Source organism: Ictalurus punctatus, chromosome 18 (assembly GCF_001660625.3).
Source record: "Ictalurus punctatus breed USDA103 chromosome 18, Coco_2.0, whole genome shotgun sequence".
NCBI lineage: Eukaryota > Metazoa > Chordata > Actinopteri > Siluriformes > Ictaluridae > Ictalurus > Ictalurus punctatus.
This window is the reverse complement of record NC_030433.2, coordinates 5044371-5069230: the sequence shown is the minus strand read 5'-3', so window position 1 is coordinate 5069230 and position 24860 is coordinate 5044371. Positions and strand designations below refer to the sequence as shown.

At 38.3% G+C, this 24860-nt stretch overlaps 1 protein-coding gene across 22 annotated transcripts in view; it reads right to left on the bottom strand.

The window, feature by feature from the left end:
• The window catches only part of cast (calpastatin), a 53130-nt gene extending 38843 nt beyond the window's left edge, over window positions 1-14287 (bottom strand). For 14 of the 22 annotated variants that reach the window (XM_017492601.3, XM_017492604.3, XM_017492606.3 and 11 more), the window contains exon 1: window positions 4906-6105. In XM_017492601.3, coding sequence (XP_017348090.2) covers window positions 4906-4980 — 75 coding nt within the window. In that variant the 5' untranslated portion in view covers window positions 4981-6105. Of the gene's footprint in view, window positions 1-4905; window positions 6106-12061; window positions 12323-14136 lie in introns of those variants that run through there. The other 8 variants (XM_047162003.2, XM_047162005.2, XM_017492618.3 and 5 more) reach the window with 6 other exon arrangements.
• Between the last annotated feature and the right edge of the window lie 10573 nt (window positions 14288-24860).

Here is a 24860-nt window from a genome sequence, read left to right as displayed (position 1 = left end):
TCAATACACTCCCTCGAAAAACAACCTATGACTAAACAAGAAAGCACCCAAACAGAAACAAACGCACGTGACCCTTGTAAACAAAGTCTCCATGGTTCCTATGTAACGCGCGAGCATGTGCGCGCTCTGGTTCGTGCGCGCTCTGGTTCGTGCACGTCGCCGCCGCAGCGCCATCTGCCGGCGAGATCGTGACAATCTTATGCAACGCCAGTATTTGTATCTGCCTTAAAAAAATTCCAGGCATTGAACCATAAGCATTTAAATCAAAATCATATTAAATCGAGAAATATTGTTGGCGTGTTAATGTTAGACAGAGCTTGAACATAATGTTCGTGACAGGTTCCCAAGATCACTGGGTGCGAGCAGATTGTGCTCGAGCAGAGACAAGGAATGTGTTTGTATTTGTGCAGTGTTTAGAAATGAGCTAAGAGACACTGAGCTGAGAAATCTGACAGTTTTGCTTAGACGGAAGCCGATGCTAGAGAACACAAACATGCACAAACAGACCAGTTATATAAAATTACTAGGAAACGTTTGCTTTTTTTTATTATTATTATTATTTTTTTAAACAAATCAGATAGAGCCCTGAGTTTCATATCCCACTAACACTAGTTTGTCTGTTTGTGCAGATCTATAGTGCAGCGTTGTTGGAGCACAAGGAGGTTGACAAAGTTCACAAAACTCATATGGCAACATGTTAAACTGACACATTAAAAGTTAACATTTTATCCTAATCGGAGTCACGGCAGATTCGGAGTCTATCCCTGGAACACTGGGTGTGAGATAGGAAAAACCCTGGATGGAATGTAAGTCCATCACAGAACACCATTCACACACATGCACACACTCATTAACACCTAGGAGCAATTTAAAGTAGCCAATTCACCTACAGTACTAGTATGTTCTTTGGACAGCGGATGGAAACGGGAAAACCTGGAAAACATGGAACCTTGGAAAACCAAGAAACAGGGAGAACATGCAAAACTCCATACAGACAGTAACATGTGCTCAGTATCAAATCGCAGCCCCTACCTGTAGATAAGAGTAGTGGTAAATATGTATATTGACATTTTGATTTGTATTTCCTTTTCCCAAAAGACCTAGGGGACTAGAAATATGAAATGTGCATGTACATTAGAAGTGCTCCCATGTCTACCATTCCCATCCCAAATGCTAAAAAATGTCTACAGATAACGCTAGGTGAGTGAAAACAACAGCTCTCACCCAGTATGTTCATTGACAACGAGTGACTCAATGAAAACAATGAAACATACTTTACTTACAGCTGTACAGATGCAGTTTTCCGAACTGAAACAAAATCTGCTCTCTGCTGTAACCATTCTCAATATGGATTGACCTTGTGTTGACGAGTAACATAAAACATGTACTCGTTATGGTTTTATGTCAGAAAAAATGGTTAATCAATGCATCCCTAGCTGTTAGCTATGTACTAAGGCTTTCCGGACTACGATATGTTGAACAAATCACCACCATCATCTTGTGAGAATAAATATTTGGTGTGCAATGATACACTCTCGTCACAATTCGAATCATGATACTGCAAATCGATTTGAATCACGATACTTCAAATTCTCCGAAAATTGGATCTAAATTTGTTAAACTTGAACTCATTTTGTTTCTGTATAATAACCAGTACAAAACAATGTGCATTTTTTGTCTGTATAAAACTAAAACCAATCAGAAGCTGCTACAAACTGAGGTTTAATAATGTAATTGTAAACAAAATGTTCTACAGGGTCACAGTATCTTAAATCTACACTACCTGTCAAAAGTTTAGACACACTCATTCTTTATTTTTATTTTTTCCACATTTTAGAATAATAATAAAGTCAGCAAAACTCTGGAATAACACAAATGGAACTATGGGAATTATATTATAATAAAAAAATCCGTAATAAATCAAAAATAATTTAATATTTTAGCATCTTCAAAGTAGACACCCTTTTTGCTGAGAATTTCCAGAAATGTATTCTTGGCATTTTCTCACCCGATTTCTTAGGAAATCCCCCTGAGACGCTTTTTAAACAGTGTTAAAGGAGTTCCCACCTACGCTGGACACTTATCAGCTGCTTTTCTGAATATTTCGCTCAGAGTCGTCCGTTTAAAAAAAACATTTATTTGTAAATAAAATGTTAGTTTTCTAATGAAAGAAATGAATATGTTGGCACAATTATATTTTTGTCTACAACATCGATTTTAAACATTTACTCATACACCTTCAGGTCAAAAGGTTTTTGGACAGTCAAGTGTCCACAAACTTTTGACCGGAAGTGTACATACATATAATCTTTTTTTTTTCAAAGAAAAATAGAGCCCCAAATCGACTAAAATGCCGATTTTGCTATCTTGACACCCTGCACTAGTGAGGGAGTTCAGCAATAAAAATGGGCAAATTTCTTAAACCAAGTATCTCCACTCGTTCCCCGACAACATGTAATGAGTCTGAGTAGTGGAACGACAGAAGATGCTGAAGAATTGGGTTCGGTGAAAAGTCATAATGTCCATTTGGGGACTCCATACTCTACCAGTTACACAGATGTTATAATCAGGAGCCAAACTCCAAAGTCCCATGATCTAATCACTAATCACATTACTGCACCTTCAGGTTCTAATTATCTCAAGGTCTGCTACCTGCTTTAATAACCTTCCCTTATGCTCATGTCATGAATGGTTATACAGGTGTTCAGTGTATTATTTAAATTCTCTCAAGCGATGTTAACTAGGTGGGGCCAATCACTGTCACTTATACTCATCTGGTAATTTTGACATTTGAAGAATGGCTGAGAGCAAATCACATAGACTCTGCCTGCTCATATGGATGACTAAAGGTCATGGCAGCCCAGCCCTGCTCCTGACACACACCTAACACATTTGGTCTGAAAATTAGAAATGAAATAGACCATTAAACTAAATCACACATCTCTGTTCTAAGTGTGCAAGCTTGATTAAATTCACAGAGCCCTTGCACATGTAACATTGCTTGGTCTGTTATTTTGTTGACAACACTACCTGATGTTTTTAACAGATGTCAGAGAGCACTGTGGGTAATGAAGGTGTACAGCCTTAGGATTATTAACATACCTTAACACAACTCAGCACACACATACCAGAGCAGCAGACTATAGAACCAAAAACAATCTTTGTCATATTGTGTGTGTCTGAGACAAAACTTTTGAGGAGTTACAGCTACAGGAAGCCCCTTGGTGATAAGGGTGGTGATATAATCTACATAAATATGTGTGTGCAGCTGTAGACCAGGGTTTTTTTTTTTTAACTATTCTCAAAACATTTTCATAACCTGAAATAGCATCAAATCAAAACGAATCAAAAGTTTTCATTAAAGCTAAGCCTGAAAATATTGCTTCTGAAAACAAAGTAAAGTAAAATAAAAAGCAGATGCGTACTCATTTCCGTTTTCATTTTTCTCCGCAGCATACACATGGTTTGAGATAGAATATGAAATAAACATGTAACATTATTAAAACTGTCACGTTTATTGCTGTACTAGTTTGCTGATTGATTTGTTTATTAATTTCGTTTTCCTTTTTTTCTATTTAGCCTTTTTTTTTAATGTAAACGTGGACTGAAATTGTGCATTCATTTATTTCTTTTTTAAAATGATTCATTTTGCACTTTATTCCTTGTTAATATCTATTTTTGCTCCTAAACACCTTAATATAAATACAGTGATCTATTAATATTCATGTGTAAATTGGAACTTCCCCCATGTCCTACCCTCCCGGCATCAACACCCCCTCTCCCCATTACTTTTTAAAAAATAGTTAATGACTCTGAATTGAAATAAAAGAAAAAAGTTTTAAAAGCATATTAATAATGGATATTAATTCATAATTATTCAGTATTTTTTTTGCGATATGTAACAACATATGTTTAAATGTAACTTTCTTTTTTTTCATTTTTAATACATACTGTTATGCAGGCTCTAAATATGACAGTGTTGCACTTTATGTCTCTTTTAATGACTGGTTATTGGGAAAACCGCAAAGAGAAGAATTAAATTATGTAATATTTCTGAAAAATATCTTTATTACACTGTATTTTAACATTTTTTTTCTAAAATGGATTCAGACACTAAAAAGTCATGCCTTGTCTTTGACTACAAGTGTGTGTGTGTATATATATATATATATATATATATATATATATATATATATATATATATATATATATATATATATATATATATATGTATGTATGTATGTATGTATGTATGTATATGTATGTGCGTGTCTGTGTGTGTGTGTTAAAAAATTAAATAAGAAAGAAAGAAAGGAAGAAATAGTGATGCAAAAATATCAGTGAGACGCACTGGAAGGCAGAAATCCTATTCAAATTAAACTTACACATCAATAAATCCCAGTACTTCCACATAGACAGGCATGTTATTGTCCTATTTAACCCAAAAACCCTCCACCTCTTTTTCCTTCACACACAACTTTTTCACCTTTTTGCAAACATTAAATATGCACACTCAGCAGAATGCCACCCTCCTGCAAACAAGCAAGAATCACAGTCACGGAAAGTTTTAAAGTCAATGCTGTTAGACATGACTCTGCAGAAGTTTGTGTGCACAAATCTGGAAAGCTTTCCCCAGTGCTCTCATCACATTCCATTACTCCTCCTCTTCAAGACTTGGCCCAGAGCCAGAATTCTCTCCCTTTCACCCTGCCCTTTTTTGTAGTTGAGTAAATACGCAACAGAAATCCAATAACATCAAGATTAACAAACATAACAAATCTCTGCTGTTCACTCTAACCAAACACACACGCAATCACACACATGCACTGTACACACCGACACATGCCCACCATGCACTGCACTCCTTACACAGACATCACAGACATTATATCCTGTAAGAGTGACCTGTTGTTCCACGGCGGTGTCCTCCGGAGCCGAAGGCCCCTGCGTTCCCCGTAACAAGCTCAACAACTGCCCCATGTTTGCTGCCGGCTTGTTGAGTGTGTGTGTGTGTATGTGCGTGTATGTGAGTGAGCGTGTCCCTGCAAAACTTTTCTCACACTGTGTAGCTCTTCTCAGACAGACAGCATGTTCCAGGCACTGGTGAAAGAAGGAGGAGAGGAAAGGGAAAGAGGAGGGCTCGGAGAGAGAGAGCAGCAGGCGGGGCCATGCCTCTGAAATAGCACATATACAGGGGGGGGGTGTATATGTGGTGGGCTAAATTAGGAACCGTCCTGAAGTTCTGCCAAGATTACGAATCATATATAGTATTTGATGAGTTTAATAAATACTGATTTTATCTGAGATGGCAGAAAGAGAGACATACCAAGAGAGAGAAGTAAATCATTTGGGACCTTTAATCTACTTGAGCATGCATAATTATTGAAAAGCGTTCGACTTGAAGATTGCATGACTTTTGCTAAAGTGAGACACATTTTGCATTAGACGTAACAGTTTTATCCTTCCATGTCGTTTATCACTATTCAATGGGGAAGAAAAATTTCCCCTCATCATCCCCTTCGTGCCTAAAAAGCTGACACTCTTTTAACCTTTTAACAGATTTCCCCTTCACACAGTTACAGGACTTTACAGGTCTAAAAGCACCAAATGTACTCTCGGAGAGCATGAGGAGCCGAACAGTGAGAAGAAAGCACGCAGTGTCTTCGTGTGTGACCGGGGATGTGAGCTATTACCTTCCATTCCTCTCCTCCGACAAGAGGTCATTTTCTCAACTACAACCAAACAGACTAGCAACAAAAGTGCATGCACTAGAAACCTACCACCATAAATCTCTAATAAAAAGCCATCTGCAATTATATAACTGGAAGCAAAGTTCAAGTGTATTGTGTCATATATCCATGTAGAAATTTCCTGGGTGGAGGAACATTTAGTTGCACGGCATGAGCAATCTGAATACAGTGTGTACGCTGCTTAATAATGGGAGTTCACCAGATTGTAACTGAACATTCCACTAGATTAGTATGATATTTATTAACACTGATTATACCACAGCGCTGCTGAATGTCAGACAAAAGTTCCGGCTGCAAGGGTGATATTAATGCACTTAATGCACATCCCACCCCACCCCACCCCGAAATGTATAATATTCCTATAACAGCTTTATAACTCTTATCAGACAGATATGTTCCAAGAATATATATTTTTTAAAATAAATTACAAAAAATGCAGTTATCAGTCTATAGTTATGGTCTGCACTTATATGGCTCTTTTTTAAACCTTAGCGGTTCTACAAACTTGGGGTTCAGTGTCTTGCCTGAGGACACTTCGGCATGTGGAGTCATGTGGGCCGGGAATCGAACCACCAACCCTGCGATTAGTGGACAACCCGCTCTACCTGCTCTACCCTGAGTCACAGCCACCCCGAATGTACCTACATTATATTTACTGTTGTGTCATTCTTCCTAACTAGCCTCTCTGTTTTCTTTCTTTTAAGAACAAAATCCTGCAGCTTGTCATGTTACCAAGAAACCAGAACATGCACATTTCTTTGCTGACTTTCTCACGGCATAAAGTCTACGTGCATAATGAAGACTCCTTCCACAGAATGATGTTAAAAACATAATTTATATGTTTTTCTTTGTTTAAAAAAAACAACATTATTTATTTATTATTACTAGGTGTTTATGTGATTATGTGGTGCACCTGCCATACTATAGAAATTACAGTAGAAATTATAATGTATTAACAGGAGTGCATTACTGTCAGTTAGAGAACGTGAATCATCTTCTGACCAATCAGAATCAAGAATTCAACTGCGCTGTGGTATACGAAGCCCATATCGAATCGAAGCACTCCCAGGACCCAAAAGATTCACATTCCTCAGTCTTGTAACTATCTATCCTGTTCATACAGCAAAGGCATCTGTTAATCTAGCACTGACAACAAGATTTAAAGGAATGAGGTTTGACTTCTCTATGTTTTCATGCCTGAGAAACCAGTATTCATGAAACAAAGACCAGCCCACACCCAGATGGTGCATGCCTGCAAAAGACAGCACACACTGGGCACGAAGCAGATGATAAACAGATACTGGTGGACACACCTGAACGGTGCTCAAAAGGCCTGTTAAACCTGCCGGAGCATCTTATGTACAAACGTCTTTCCTGCCATCCATGTATAATGCTCTTTCATAACATTATTTATGGTCTTATAATTCTTATGTCTCCATGGGTGTGCATGTGTGTGCACACATGGGCATATTTACAACGTGGCTGTCAATAGATGTGTAAGTGTATATACACCAATGCATGTGTGGTAATGTCTTGACCAGACCTTCACCAGTCTTGTGTCCTGTGTGTATATGAGTGTCACTGAAAGGGGAGCTACTGCATGTACGGGGTATTTATAGTCGCACACAGGACATGAGTACAGTCACGGGACACGGCAGTACCATAAGTGTACACAAGGAAACACACACGCACGCACACACACACACACACACACACACACACACACGCACACACACGCACACTAATGCACATCTTTTACATTACACCAAAAGGGTTAGAAAGGTTAGAAAGAGTGTAGCTGATGAGAGTTGCAGCAGAGATTGGATAGGGACTGAAAAGATGCCCGTTTTATTTCCTGAGCCAACATACTAAGAATGTGACACAATCTGAATCTTTTAGTACCTATATGTGTAACCTGAAGTGGGTGTGGCCTCAACTATAGTGCAACTATAGTGTACACTGAAATGTTTGTTTAAGAGAGAGAGAGAGAGTACAATGAACTGCTTTAACATAAGTGACATAAGGGTTCGAATCCTGCCTCCATCATGTGTACACGGAGTTTACATGTTCTCCCCGTGCTTCAGGGGTTTCCTTGGGGTACTCCGGTTTCCTCCCCCGGTCCAAAGACATGCGCTGTAGGCTGATTGGCATTTCCAAATTGGCCGTAGTGTATGAACGTGTGTGAGATTGTGCCCTGTGATGGGTTGGTACCCCGTCCAGGATGTCCCCCGCCTTGTGCCCCGAGTTCCCCGGGATAGTCTCCAGGCTCCCCCACGACCCTGTGTAGGATAATGGGTATGGAAAATGGATGGATGGATGGATGGATGGATGGATGGAAGTTACACGACCAGCCGGGCCACATCACCCCACCACATTGTGTTTACTTACGTACATGGCAGAACAGTCAAGAAGAATACTGTAATTAAAGTAATGCTTCAGGAACAAATGCACAACTTGCAACAACACAGAATTACTGCCACATACAGTACGGATATCCTGTGCAATTCATTTCAACAATGAGGGTCAGTGAAAGTCAGTCAGGGGTTTTTCTAGCTTGTCCCACATGATAGCCGGGGAAAAAAAATTAAAGTCAGGAGAAAATATAGTAGCTCAAAGGCATGACTTCATCAGAATAGTTTTAAATAATAGTCTGACAATACTTTTCAATTCTGATTTAAATAAACATTGCATTTACAAATATAATTTGTATATGAGATACTGTGTAAACCCAAGAGGCATTTCTGGTTTGGGCTGCCTACAGTACAGTTTGTACTTAATGTTTACTTTCTCATTTTATACGTGTGCCACTAGGTGGTGAGCCATTACAATATGCATTTAAATGACCTAGCATTTAGATATACTAGATATGTTGTTATACAGTTTGAGTTGTCAAGCATGACAACTTATTATTAGGTTTTCAGGTTGCCTCTACATCTTCTCGTTAGGGAGATATCTCAAAAACGACTGGTTCAATGTTTGATTTATATGGAATTACCGTTGTAACCAGTCAATGAACTGATTTGATTTCGGAATCAGTTCATGTCGGGTTGCATCACACCATCCTGTCGTAGATTATTTTCCTGTAACAGCATGCACCAAAATGTTTTATTTTTTCTTCGGTAAGTTTCCTCCATGCAGTAACAAAGTTCTACCAGAGTTCTTCCAAATCCTTAAAAATATACTCATACTGTTTCTTTAAGTCATAGCTATGAATCACTGTAGTTTTATTTTGGCTTGCCAGCAGACAGGTTCTCACAGGCTTGTTTTCCCCTATGACTTTCATAAGTCAGGCCAGTTTTCAGGGTTTGGCCATGATGTCAATGACTTGTGAGTATTGTAACATACATAAGTACTCTTGCATAAGCCTATTGTAAGTTACATATATAAGTACTCTTGTATAAGCCTATTGTTGAGTGTGATTGTCAAACTTTCTCTAATGGTTCTCACTGTCTTTTTATCACTTATAATGGTTGCATTAATGTTGATGGTTGAAATATCAAACCTTCAACCAATCACAGCTCTGTCAGATATCTATCAGATATTCTACACTAGATGGAGACAAAATTCGAAGAAAAATACCGGTCCAAGTATTGACTCTTAAAACCTCTGATCTGATTATTTTTCTAATTGACTTCAACAAACCCAGATTCAGATGCCATGTACTATATGTGTGTGTGATTTCCCTCTCTAAAACTCACAGTTCTAAACAAGTACTTATCTTTAGGTATCTTTCATGAACAATCAGCAGGATTAGAGACTGGTTACTGCGTGGTGATATATAACGCCGTTAAACAGATTAATCTGACTGTACCTCAAACCGTGATGTATTACTAAAACGGCCAGCCTGATCTCCACCTGCTGATGAAACGTGCGATGTGTGCTAGAGACAGAGAGAAAAGTGTAGAGAATGACACGCAAAAGAAGAGGAATAGGAAGAGCAAGAAAGAGAATTTTTACAATTCCTGCAACCTGTTTTTCATGAAAAACTCACATTTAAGCGACCGAGGGTGACGAGTGGATTTCGTTATATGCCATACTAATGGGGGGGGGGAAACCTTCTTATCTTTCTTATGCAATAGACCTGTGTTCAGGTTTAATACAATAATGCAAGAATTAGATTCCCTCAGAAATTCATATGCATTTAAAAGACCTAGCATTGGATTTTGTTAGATATACTAAAAATGTTGTCATACAAATTGAGTTGGAAAGCATGAGAACATCATCTTAAGTTTTTTTTTTTTTTTTTTTTTTTTAAACAATGCATTATTAGACCTATTATTAGACTTGACTTGAAGGCATTTGCAAATAAATAATGCTAAAGTAAGCTTCACATGCCTAAGCTTTAAAATGCCAATGTGATCTTCCTTAAATGTTCAAACCCTGTTTATATTATTCCATTCGTTAACCACTTCCTCATCATAAACCCTCACCAACGAGCTCTGAGGTCAGTAGATATTATACATAACTTGATTTATTATAGTCTTGTGAGTACACTATTAAATTCCTCTCTATCTGTTGCAGATAACCCAAGCTCATAAAACTCGGTTCTCACAACAAATGGGTTATACCTAAAACTAAAATGGTTTTCATAACCCTAGAAACCCAGATTTAAGTGCAAGTAATTGTTACTTCTGGGTATTCTGCGATATCCATCTTTAACGCTTGCGTTGTGTTGTACTGTTTACGGATCATATTGAGCAGCTTTGGCTGTAAATACTACAATACATCTATGGTTTTGGGGAAAAGTAAAGACACAAAACCACTTTTGATGCCTAAGGATCCTCTTTTGTCCCCTCCGAATGTACTGGAACACCAAGGTCAATTCTGTTGTTTTGTTATACATTGAAGACATTCGGTTTTCAAACAAAAGGGGCCATGTTCTAAGTTATGGTGGCACATTCATTTTCTGATCTCAAAACCAAACATAGTGAGTAAAAACAGTAGAATTGGCCTTGCTGTTCCAATAGTTTTGGAGGGGACTGTATGTATCTTTTACCTGCAAATGGGCTGGACTGTAATTTGAACTGTTTTTAGAGTAACGCTTACGCTAAAGGTACATTACATGCAGCTAGGTAAAAGGTACCACCCCTGTAACAATTAAATGTACTGTTTAGTACCTTTTTTCCTCAGTGTGTGTGTAGTCAAGTATAAGCACATGTAATAAAGAGTGAGTTCACCTTACTTTGTGTGAAAAGATGTTTCAGCTCTTTAATTTCCTCTTTTATGTGTCCTATCTGGGGAAAAATTTTACAAAAATAATCTGTGCATAAGGTGCTTAGCGGTTAGCACATTCGCCTCACATTCACACCTTCAGGGTTGTGGGTTTGATTCCTGCCACAGCCCTGTGTGCACGGAGTTTGCATGTTCTCCCCATGCTGCGGGGGTTTCCTCCAGGTACTCCAGTTTCCTCTCCCAGTCCAAAGACATGCACGGTAGGCTGATTGGCATGTAAAATGTTTGTGTGTGAATGTAAGTGTGAATGTGTATGTGATTGTGCCCTGCGATGGATTGGCACCCTGTCCAGGGTTGTACCCCGCCTTGTGCCCGATGCTCCCTGGGATAGGCTCCAGGTTCCCCATGACCCTGCAGGATAAGCGGTACAGAAAATGGATGGATGGAATCTGTGCATAAATATATGAAATTATGAAGGAGGGTGTTGGCACCCAAGTGTAGGATAAGTGGTACAGAAAATGGAGGGATGAAGGAGGGTATAGCACACGCACCAAAAAGTCAATTTTCCCTTTTTCAGTAGAAAAAAAAAGAGCCATTCACATTAAGTTTCATGTTGAAACAAACAAAACAAACAAACAAAAAACATTGCACATTAAGTAGCCTAAAAAAAGGGTTAAGGACGTGCTTGTTTAGATAGTAGTCCAAAGTAGTGCTAGGTACAGCTTTAAAAAAATGTTTCAGTGGAATTCAGATGGGTTGCCAGATTGGAAATAATAAATGATCCATGTCATTCCTCACACCCAGTATGCGTGATACACAGGAAATGTAACATATTTGCAGTAATGACAAATATATATGTTACGTCATATGTAAAGTGCACTCTATAAAAACATAAAGTGTGACTCTGAAGGCATGAATTAGAGAGAACACATATCGCCTAAGAATGAGCATGCGGTTCCCAAAAGTTTCCAAAGAAACTCCATAGACTATGCGATGTTTTTATGTTTACGATGTCATCATTTTGAACGCTGCATGCCAAGAAGCTACACGGCCCGTTTAACGAGACTTTTGTTTTCCTCTGAGGCTTTTCTCAGAGTTTAAAGCTCCGAAACTCAAGTGTCAGGCAGGAAAGTACTTACAGTCTGATACCAGTAAGCAGCGTACGCCATGAAGCCGACCGACACCCACACACCCACACCGGAGATGGAGAAGGAGAAGTAAAAGCAGACACGCTCTTAAATTTCCAGATTAGATCAGAAGTAGACTTGTGTTCATCCGCCACATTCCACTTGTGCCACTCCCGTCAGTAATGCTTGTTTTATTGACTCTTCTACTACACTATCCCTCCAGTCAAACTGACACTGTTGTCTGCTTCTACCCTGTAGTTATGATTTACATGCCTTATTCCTTTCTGTGTGTCGGTTTGCGCAAGAACCTGGCTGCACTGTGGGAGTGTGAGTTTACAGACCTAACCCACCTTTCTGAGGAAATCTTAACAGCTCAACTGCATACGTTACAACACATCACCCTTACAATACCTGTACAATACAAAACTACATATGTGGGATTATCTTCTATCTGCAGACCAAAAATGTGCAAAAATGTTTTCCTCCCCCAGTCCAAAGATGGTCAGTCTGATAGACTGATCCATGCATGGTAGGCTGATTGGCGTGTCTAAAGTGTCTGTAGTGTATGAATGTGTATGAAAGTGTGTGAATGTGTGAGTGATTGTGCCCTGCCATGGATTGGCACCCTTGGGTGTACCGCCTTGTCCCCTATGCTCCCTGGGATAGACTCCAGGATTCCCTGTGACCCTGAAAAGGATTAAGCGGTATAGAAGATGGATGGATGGTATCTCAGTAGTTCAGATGCTTTGTAAATGATCAGTAATGCCCCAGCACCACCACCGTTGGACCCTTGAGCACAGCCCTCTATATCATGGCTGAACCTGTGCTTTGACCTTCCTAAGAAACTGAGCCATGAAAACAAAAGAATTTTGCTGTACTGTAATATATATGTGACAAATAATATGTGGCTTTCGTCTAAATTTGAATAATCAAATAAATAAACGTTACAATGATAAAATTCCAGTACAAAAAGTTAACACCAAATCAGCCGTGTCTAATCAGAGTCTTCAATTGCTATTCAGAAAAAAGTTAGAAAAAAGATAGCTATATCTCAGAAGTGTATTGTGACATAATTAAGCACAATACTTTATTATTATATCGCCATATTGCCCAGCTTCATGCACAGCAAATTCCCTACTTTATACTCATACATTATTCATGCTGTAATTAAGTGTTGAGCTAACTTTTTCAATTTCAGTGGAATAGTGGGCTGGCTCAAGTTCTTAGGTCATGTGATGTGATATCAGCACCCTGGCATCAACACATTCATCCATCCATCTATCCATCCATTTTTCATACCACTTATCCAGTGCAGGGTCACAGGAAGCCTGGAGCCTATCACAGGGAACTCAGGGTACAAGGAATGGGACACCCTGGACAGGGTGTCAACTGATCACAATGTACAATCACACACACATTCACACACTACGGACAATTTGGGAATGCCAATCAGCCTACAACGCATGCCTTAGGACTGGGGGAGGAAACCGGAGTAGCTGGAGGAAACCCCTGAAGCATGTGGAGAACATGCAAACTCCACGCACACAGGGCGGAGGCAGGATTCAAAACCCCAACCCCAGAGGTACGAGGCAAACATGCTAACCACTAAGCCCTATACACCTGTGATTTGTATTGCAACCAACACTATTGTCCGAGCTGCAGTCATAGAAAATTAATCAACACCTTCTGACCAATCAGATTCGAGACGATCACTGTTATATAAACAGTAATGACATATTTCTTACAGTACTGTTAGTATATTTTAACTTCACCCAGTCCTCATACTTCTGTGCTGAATTAACTCATACAGTGTTGATTTAACACTCACAAACACCTTCAAGTGTTGAAAGAACCCTAACCATACTGAATGAACACAGACAGGATTGACGAGTATAGTGAAGAATTAATTAACTCTAATCACGTTGAATTAACAGCTATTAATCAAAACACAAGACATTCAGTCAGCTCTGTGGATGTTTCAGCATGTAGGCTGTGATTAGATGTAGGGAAAGCTGAAGTATGATGAGTTAAAACAGTCTACTGAACGTACCTGGAGATCCGAGTGTGTGCGCAATTCAATTTCATACCTTGCTGGACTTTTTCTTTTGTCCGTGAGACTTCTTTCGGCCTGGCATGTCTGCGTAGTAGTCTTTCAGAGCTCCTTTGCTTGAATCTGCACTTCCTGGAGGGGGCTTCGTGGCTTGCTTGCTTGCTTGCTTGCTTGCTTGCTCCTCCTGCTTAAAGTATGTGTGTTATTGAACCAAGTCAGTGCCGGAGGCAAACCTGATTTTTTTTTTTTTAAATGAGTGAAGGAATGAGCAAACAGTGCACACTCTGTGCATGTGCATATTTCCTCTGCAACTGCATGTGCATACTGTACATATTCATATATGGTGTGTCATATATAATAAATACATTAGTAGTATCGTGATTTACAGTGGAATTTTTTTACTGGTGGTTATGAGGCTCTTTTCAGGCCAGTTAGAACAATGGGATAGTGAATGTTTTATTAAAAATACAATTGAACAAACGTAAAACCATATGCTTCTTCCACCGACTTCTTATCTATGTGGCCCACACTCCCACTCTTGGCCTGACTCCATACTAACATAAAGCTGGCAATGACTCAGTGGGTGTGTCTCTCGTCTCACTACAAAGCCTAACATTCATTTCATCTCATTAAAAGCTTGTCTTTTCTGTTCACTTTCACAGAACCTCTCGGTAATGATGAAAGGATTGGAGGATTGCTCAATATTTACACCCATAAGACAAATTAGAAAGTGTGTGAGCTCAGGAATTGGGTGAAGGAAGTAAAACAGATACTCCTATGAAGTGTTACACCGGTTTACAGTAACTGCATTCACAGCGTGCAATGTCATCACAACTGAATCTTGCAATCCTGTGATTCAGCAGCGAAGTAGCACTAACACAGGAAATACACCCCAACGAATGTGATTTTAGAATCACATCCTGTGATTATCAGCTCTCATTGGAACCAGGTTTCCTGTTTTACAGTAACATTTTAGTTTCATTCATCTTTGGGCTTTGAAGTAAAAGTTTGGGTACTGTGTTAACGACTCGCAAAATTAAACACTGAAGTATGGAGCAAAAAATCTACTTGAGGGAAAGAATCTACATTTAGACAAACACAAGTATATAAGAGTATAAGTAAATGTGTAATGCCCAATGCTCCCTTGGATAGGCTCCAGGTTCCTCATGACCCTGTAGGATAAGCAGTATATAAAATACATGGATGGATGGATGGATATAAAACTTAAATATGTTTAAGTTTTTTATTTTTGGTGACGATTTACAACGATTCCTTACCAGTGCCCAAACTCATGTACACCATATACTTATTCACTACCTACTGAACTAGGGAGCTGGTTGAGACATACCCAACACCAAACGTAAACTTTACATAGCATAATAAACTTCTTTATCTTTGAATTTTACAGGCCAATATTGCATTTTTACATGGGAGGCATAATTAGACACCTCATCCTGTATGGACCAGTAACTCCAACAAATGTCTTTAACAAGTCATTAGAAAAAAAATATTGAGATTTGAAACAAAAATTGACTTGATTAAGAGATATTCAATTTCAAAAATCCTTAAGTACAAATTTCCCTAAATAGTACTTCCAAAAAGTAGAGTAACAAACTACAATTACTCAAGTATTTAATACCCTTGCCTACAATAGATGAATGTTTTCGCTATACTACTACTACTACTACTACTACTACTACTACTACTACTACTAATAATAATAATAATAATAATACTCATTCATATTGCAAGTTGCATGCTTCAAATTCATAAAGTGCAACAGCCCACCAGGTGGCAGTGGTTAAACATTTTCAGCTGTTGTCATTTTCAGACCCATTTATTTAAGTGGCAGTTTTGCATATCATTGTAACTTCATGCCATGGAAAGGAAATTTCTGAGGACCTGGCTGGAAAAGGTTATATGAAATATTGAATTATTTTCCTTAATAAATAAATGACCAAGTATAATATTTTTGTCTAGTTTGTTTAATTGTGTTCTCTTTGTCCACTTTCAGGACTTGTGTGAAAATCTGATGAAAATCTGATGTTTAGACCATATTTATGCAGATATATAGAAAATTCTAAAGGGTTCACAAACTTTCATATACGACTGTACATTTAATATAAATGTTTTTTTTTTTGTTCTGTTTTTTTTTTTTTTACTAATGTTGTCATAGGGCAGCGTATACACTTACACCACATACATGAGCTCATACACACCCATGATTGGACAGTGTCCTTGTGATTGACAGGGAGAGAGTGAGTATGTCATCCTTCCCAACGAGAGCACACGGTCCCCTGTCTCCTGACCATGATGTGCACCTGATAGTTATTATTATTATTATTATTATCCATCCATCTTCTACCGCTTACTCCTTTTCAGGGTGACAGGGAACCTGGAGCATCGGGCACAAGGCAGGGTACACCCTGGACAGGGTGCCAGTCCATCGCAGGGCACAATCACACTCACACACCCATTCATACACTTTAGTGACACTTTAGACTACGCCAACTTTTAGGACACTTTAGACTACGCCAATCAGCCTACCATGCATGTCTTTGGACTGGGGGAGGAAACCGGAGTACCTGGAGGAAACCCCCAGAGGGGGATATGCAAACTCCGCACACACATGGCCCCAGCGGGACTCGAACCCCGGACCCTGGAGGTGTGAGGCAAACGTGCTAACCACTAAGCCACCGTGCACCCTCTATTAATATTATTTTTAATTATTATTATTATTACTAATAATATATAACTAATATATAATTATATTATTATTAATTATATTATGTATACTTATATTGCTGGGCTAAAAAGTAATCCTACTCAAATACACTTTTTGTCTGATTAAGATTAATAACATTTTTAATGATGATGTAATGATTCATTCATTTTAATAAAAAATGGCTGCATAAATAGCTGGGTGTCCCACACACAAATGTGCTATAATTAAAATCTGGCCCTGGCTGTTTTTATTCTGCAGTTATCAGGCAGTGATGGAAAGTAGAGCTGTATGACTCATCCTCACGGTGGTTTGGAGAGGTGACATGAATTCGACAAAGGGTCGAGGGGAAAGTGGTCGAGTGTCTGACAGTACAGAGTGGAGCCCTTTTGGCCTGGCGAGCCTTTGTGTCATGATAATTGCTGGATGCATTGAATAAGTGCAAGGTGCAGTGCAGCACAATCTGTGGCTCTGATAACATTTAGCTACACAAAAGCAACAGAGGCTACAGCAGTGCATGTCAACAGCTAGAGCCTTTATTGGTGTGTGTAGTCCTTCACAGCACAGATAAGGAGCCAACTCTTGCTATTTCATTCACTTGATTTCAAAGCATTGTTTTGAAGTCTACTCACCTCGGTTTTATCGTGTGTTCACAATTCTGCTTTGTTAGTGCTTGTCGGTATTGCTACCAAGAACATAGAGATAAGCTTATATATACTTATTTATTATACTTATTTATACAGTATATGTGTATACATTTGCGTGTAGATAAGATTTTAAATTTTATGTTAGCACCAAGCTTCCCATAACTTCTCCAGTAGCAGACCTACCATAATAATGCTAACAAACGGGCACAATATAATTAGGTTAACTCTTTTTACCAGAGACCAAAAAAAAGAAGGAATTTCTACCTGTTTTTGGGGTGCCCATGTTCAGCACTGAATAGGAATTAATGGCTCATATGAAAGTAGACACTCAAAGCTTTAAGTATTTGCAGTATACTATATCTTTCCTGACAGCTCGAACCAATCTAGCCATTTTCTTCTTACCTCTATCATCAACAAGATGTTTCCACCCACAGACATATCGCTCATTCAGTGTGTTTTGTTTTTCGCTCCACTCTGTGTAAACTCTAGATACCCAGGAGATCAGCCGTTTCTGAAATACTCAAACCAACCCATTTGTCACCAACATCCATACTAACGTTAAAGTCCCATTCCCCCCCCCCATTTTGATGTTTGATGTGAATATTAACTGAGGCTCTTGGCCTGTATGTGCATGATTTTTATACACTGTTCTACTGCCAGATGATTGGCTGATTGGATAACTGCATAAATGAGCAGGTGTACAGGTGTTCCTATTAAATTGGACGGTGACTGCATGTCAGTATATGAAATTAGTCATTCTTGTGATCCATGTTTGAATCACCGAAGCAAATCAGAAAGCCTCTGCGTACGGATATTGGCTGTAATCTGCTGAAAGAAGGTCACCTCTATCTCTGTTACTCATCACTGGGGATGAAACATCACACTGTCCTGCTATCAGCAGGTTAATTGCTTGCACAGCTCAGATCACCGATATTTGTGATCTCCTCACGTGTCAACGTCATTCATGACCTTTCAAGCCAATAGAGGATGGAAAGAGACATCCTCCAGGTAAGGAGAAAGAATGAGAAAAGGGCCATGCTTTTGTTTTCTTTCACAGCTAACTGAAAAGAAAGATACTTCATGACCTTAAAAATCTTATATTAAAAAAGGGAAATTGACTATGTAAATTTGGCCATATTTAGAATCTGGATTATTTTGCCACATCTGTTATATAAGGAATTTATTTTGTTGGTAAATGCACATGTATCATGTTAAACTGTTAAACAAATAAACAAACAGCACTATTTATACAGTAACTGTACTGAGAAGGGAATTAAACTATAATCATTTGGATAATTAATACAGAGGTATTACAAAGAGAAGTTATAATTGAATAGTAATCTAAATTAATATGAATATGCGCATATGGCAATGCGTCTTAATGAGCGACTGTTAACACTAAAATTATTCATTGTTAGTTCTCAAAGCCAAACACATTTTAGCCATACCGCAACTAAATCGTGTGGTGAGTGCTGTTTGTTCAATTGTTAAAAAGCCATGTCAGTTATCTACTTACCAAAGACAGAGGCCTATTTTCTACCAGATAGCAAAATGTTAGGTAAATATAAACATTATCAATACATAGAAAATGGTCATCTAGAAGATGGGCTGTAGTCAGAGTTAGCAACTGAAGTTCAAAAGTTACATCAATATGTATATGGGGAAAGTTCCTCATATTCAGAACCGGGTTACACAGGTATATAAGTCTGGGGTTGTATGGGCAGCCAATTCAGATTATTACATTTAATTGAGTGTACTTCACCAACTTTAAACACAAGCACTTGCCAATAAGCCTGAAAAAAATCATTTGCTGTCAAGTGTAATACAATGTGTCATAAAACCAATGAGGCAATTTAAAGATGAAAAATTAAAACAGACTATGATGATGATGATGATATACAGTAAGAATGAGTCTATTGCTGCTTTTTGTAATTATCACATTAATCAGTGCAAATATTTTAGAATAGCACTTGATCCAGCGTATCCTAATATTTTGCATTTTAGGGTTGATTTATTATTATTATTATTATTATTATTATTATTATTGCGCACCGATATTTAATTGTGTGTGCTGTTAAATGATGCCGTGAGATACCAAACTGAAAGTTAGGAAATTGTAATGTGTGTGTGGGATGTAAACTATTTTTATCATGATTTTAATTTAGTATTATGAGTTGGCAAATTAATAAAATAATGCCAATGCTTTGGTTAATTCGATGTGCTCTTCTGTAAAGAAAACGTGCCCATTGTTTGAAGCTATGCTTACAGCTTACTTTATGATCCTGTCTCTTCTGACATCCTCCATGACTTTGCTTTAAAAACAGTATTTTAAAAAATAAGGAAAATTTAATAATGGATTCAACGTCATGTTTAACTATAAATGTTTTATTTTTCATGTTATGTTTAAATGATAGTGATGAACCCTGGTTGATGGGTGAACTGAGTTTTAGTGAATAGGATAACTTGCACAACATTGATTCAGTGGACTTCATTTGCTATTTGTCCTCTCGTTATCTCTTCCTCTCTCATGTGCTCTGCATATCCCTCTTATCAGCTGCATTGCTTGCTCGGGCCTTTAATTGGTGCCTTCAGTCATTATTTGCTATAGAAACTCGACAGAGTTACACCGCCTTACTGCCTCAGAGGCCACAGGGCCTTAGGGATTCGCTCATAACCCACCCTGCATGTAGACTCTGCTGCAACACTCCAGCAAACCTGATCACTGTGGTCCTGTGGTTGCTGAGAGTATATGTGGAAATACGGGTAATGGGGAAGGGGGTTGTGCTGAAAGAGTGGGACAATATAGAGAAGCATGTGATCTGAGAATGGGGTTAGAATATATTAGACATATCAGCAAGATGGCAACATCAGGATTTTAGATTTTAATCCAGCATTCACTCCTCTAAGAGGAAAATATACATATTTTATACATTTCAGAGTGAAAGGCAACAAAACTTTTTTTGGGATTCCTCGAATTTCAATTTAATTTATTAAAAAAATTTGGTCAATATGCACCTCTACGAAAAGACGTTTGTGCCTGTATTTATTTATTAATGTATTCACTTTTTAAATTATTACCATTTGCTATTTATACCTGCTATTTATACCTATATTTATATGTATACTTTTTTTTTTAATCAGCATGATCTGGGCTCATGCATAAACAGAGAACATTCTTTTAAAGTGAGCTTGAGGTAATAAGGATATTATTTCTGTCCATTTCATTTATGGTTTTCCATTTGTAGCTGATCTGTGAATTTTGTGTTATTATGTAATCAGGCCTTCCTCCTATTGGTGGCTTTTAGATAAGCGGTGTGTGAAAATTGTAGATGTTAGGATTTGTGAAATCTGGGCCGAAAATCAAGATTGGAAAAAGACCTGGTGATGTCTTTCCAATCTTCAACTGTCCAGTTTCAGAGTTTCCATAGCCTTCCTAGCAGCTTGATGCAAGACAATGTTGAACAGCCTGACCCAGCTTGAGCCAGCTTGAACCTGGACAAGCTTGGACGAGCTCCTCTGATCTCTTCCCTCTTTAATCAACAAAGCATTTCTTCCAGCAAAATGGCTGCTTACTGGGTGTTTATTTATATATATATATATATATATATATATATATATATATATATATATATATATATATAAAGTTATGTGGTAGCTACATACATACATACATGCATATCACAAAGAGAGATATAGATAGATATCACATTAATACATTAATTTCCTCCCAGACTGGTGCGGCTGCAATGACACAGAGTGAGAGAAAGAGAGAAGGAGAGAGAGGTTTCCATGACGACCACACATCCTTGACAAATGACACTCTTTGAGACAACTAGAAGAAATGTTGCGTGCTTCAGAGAAAGAAAAAGACATGATGTAACAGATCCTCTCTTTGCCCAATGCAAGAACAAAAATGGAAGAACACGATGAATAGAATAAGCTCAAATCTTAAATAGATCAAATAAATGCATATTTAGTTAAGTGCAAATAGGTGTAATTGACCTGATGATATGAAAAGTAAAAGGTAGCGGTAATGTGCACAGTATAGTGTTTTTCTTTCCATTCTGACACAGGGTTGACGTGCGTCACTGCATTATAAGATGAATGATTAGCAGCAGGGTCAAAGCTGAGTAAATCTCTCCCTCTCATACGGTACATGCCAGTGAATTTCTTCCATTAATTTCCCCCCTCCGTGTAATGTACACACAGGGTAGAACGTCATCGTGACGTCTTTATGACATAGAGTAACCCCTGCTCTACCAGACCGCTCATTTCCACTTCCATTACGCCTTTAGAGGTATAGAGTAGGAACCTTATTTCACACATCATTACACATTAGCATGCCTCATATGCAGTCAAACAGCAGTCAGCTTTAATGGCTGATTTGGCTTTGTCAGAATTTCTGTTTGTGTGTGTTTCAGCTCATATGTGCATCTTGCTGTTAGCTGTTTCCTGCATGACTGATGGTCAGTAAAACATGCAGCCCAGTCAAGCATCAGTACACTTCCTGAAAGAATTTTTTTAATATAATGGTGTTGTTCTAAATTGTCTATAGCAAGAGGGTACCAGAGTTTGCTCACAGTTGGTTTAGTGGGCTTAGGATGTTGGTTAATAGTGCATAAAACATTATATGAATGCTGTGGTATGCCTTTTTACACTCATACATCCATGCTATATCTATGGGAAATACATTAGAAGAAAAATAGTAAGCTTTTCATGACATTATCTATTACCTCCTTACATTTGAACTTGTTCCAGTCAGGCACCTCTATCCTTGCTTTAACTGACGTCCTGGGTTCATAGTTAGGTTTTCAAGAATTTTTCACTGGGTGGAAAAAATCCACCGGGTTTTGGCCTTCGTTAGTCAGTGCTGAGCAGGCTAACGGAATACATGTAACAGCATTACATAATCAGGATGTGTAACTCCACACAGATGTAACCTGAGCTCAGGATTGAACCAGGGATCCTGGAGCTGTGAGGCAGCAATGATACCTGTTGTACCGCTGTGACAAAACTGACCCCTAGTACTTAGTAACTGCTAAGTACAGCATTTGTAACACTGAGGAGATGATTACATCATCAGAAAATGTAAACATCACAAAATAATCCTACATTTTTAATACTCCTTGAATGTGTATCCACCAGATTAATCCATGTAGAGTAAGGTACAATACAATAAAAATATTTTTCTGCAAATTGCTTGCAATACCATATTTCTACCAGAGAGGTCTCCAAATTCTTAATCTCCAAAGGTTGCAGACTGCAGCTTTAAATAAAATGAACCAAAAATAAAACATCATATACCGCAGAGTGTAACACCCATCTGCTTTAACTCATCCCAGTACAAAGTATGGCTATCTGCTATAAAGGCTCTAAAGCAAACATGTGTTGCCAGGTAGAAGCAAATAGCAGCTGCCACATGCACTGTTTGCTCAAGGACCATTATTATACTCCAGACACGGCACTGCATTACCACACCATGCACTCACTTACATTAACTGGATATTTAACCTATTACTTACCAAATACACTGTAAAATATAGATTTCCTCCTACAAATGTCTTTTTGATCAAATTCACCTTTTATTCTTAAATTACTGTTTGAGAGGGGTCGCTTATATAGATGCCAGCTGTGCACACACTCAACGCACGGAAAAACTAACAGGAAGTGCAGAGGGGAAAATTGAAGCTGCTGTACCATGTCTATAAATCTAGCCCAGGCTGATTCATCCTCAGTGCCTGATGATCTAAGTGCACCTAATAGCATAAGAGATAGTTGTAGGGGAGAGTGGGGTCAATTGCTCCAATCAGCAACAAGCTACAGTGTTGACACTCACTCTGCACATGCTCAGAAGGGCTCACTGCCTGCCGTGCAACAGAAGAGCAATTTAATCACAGCTCTGAATAATTTATTTTGACAAGTCAGATTTTGATGTATAAAAGTCGTTTAAAAGAAGTTTTTTTCTGGAGAACACTTTTGAATGATGTGTTCATTTTGTGTGCAAAATGAAACCAAAACAGAGTAGTTTTGATCACTGTCTAGTTGATAATGCTAAGCTGTTTAGTTAGAATATCAGATTTCAAGATGGGTGACAGTTCCACTTACTTAAAATTGTGCTGCTGTTGATGTGACATTGCAGCTTGTAATTCCCCGCTTACAACCGGTAAAATACACCGTCTCCTCAACTTGCAATTTCAACTCGTCAGCTTGGGGTAGTCATCTCAACTACCAGTTCTTTCATTGTTTATGGTGTGACATCAAATCAGTACGGCCATGCACACTGTGAACAGAGTAAAGTCCCCTTTCTCTGTAACAGTATTGGCTTTAGATCAGTTAATATACAGACACAGTACATGGTTAGACATGTCACTAATGTTAGCTGGCTAGCTTGTTCCTAATAGTACACGCTGTCGTCCACTGGTGTTGTTGTTTCCATTTGCATGAATGATGGAAGTTCACTATAATAGATCAGTACCATCAGCCACTCAGGCCTGTAGCTGTAACAGTGCGGTTGAAGCAGCTTTTCACAAGCTTCACATGCTCTGATAGCACAAATAAAAGACGCTTTCATGTCCATGTTTTTTTTTCACATCGCAAGTTGAATGTGCCGAGGTGGGAAATATATAAATGGGGCTTTATATGTGTATTTTATTTGCCCTGAGTGCCCAGTGCTTAGTCTACATGTAGTGCCCAGTATCTATTCACCCAATTAAGAATACATTTTAGCAATGAACATTCTTTATCAGGTGCACTACATAAGACTTCTCATATCTCCCACAGACGGTCTTATATCTCCCACAGACTATATCTTATATCCCCCACAGACGATCTTATATCCACCACAGACTATATCTTATATCTCCCACAGACTAGCTTATATCCCCCACAGACTATCTTATATCCACTACAGACTATATCTTATATCTCCCACAGACTATATCTTATATCCCTCACAGACTATATCTTATATCTCCCATAGACTATATTTTATATCTCCCACAGACTTAATGTATTGAGATGAACTGGACCCACACCAAGAAGTCGGTTGTAACGGTTTGATCCTTTGATTTTATTTTATACAGTATATCCTCTGGCATGAACATAAAAAATATTATAAACCATGAACAGATGAATGTACCTATTATGTGTCAGAAATACTGGAGCTTTCGAATATTATACTTATAAGAGTTTTGTTTATATTTTTTATGTGAGAAATTATACATTCACTCCACTCTCCACTATGGGATTAATGTCTTTGTAATCCCATTCTATCTCGGTAGCATGAACTGAATACTGAATCCATCTGCAGTTCATTACTGCTTGTACCATCTCTCCTTTTCAAGCTCTCACTGCATTACAAACACGCACGTTCTTTCATGTGATGATCTGCCT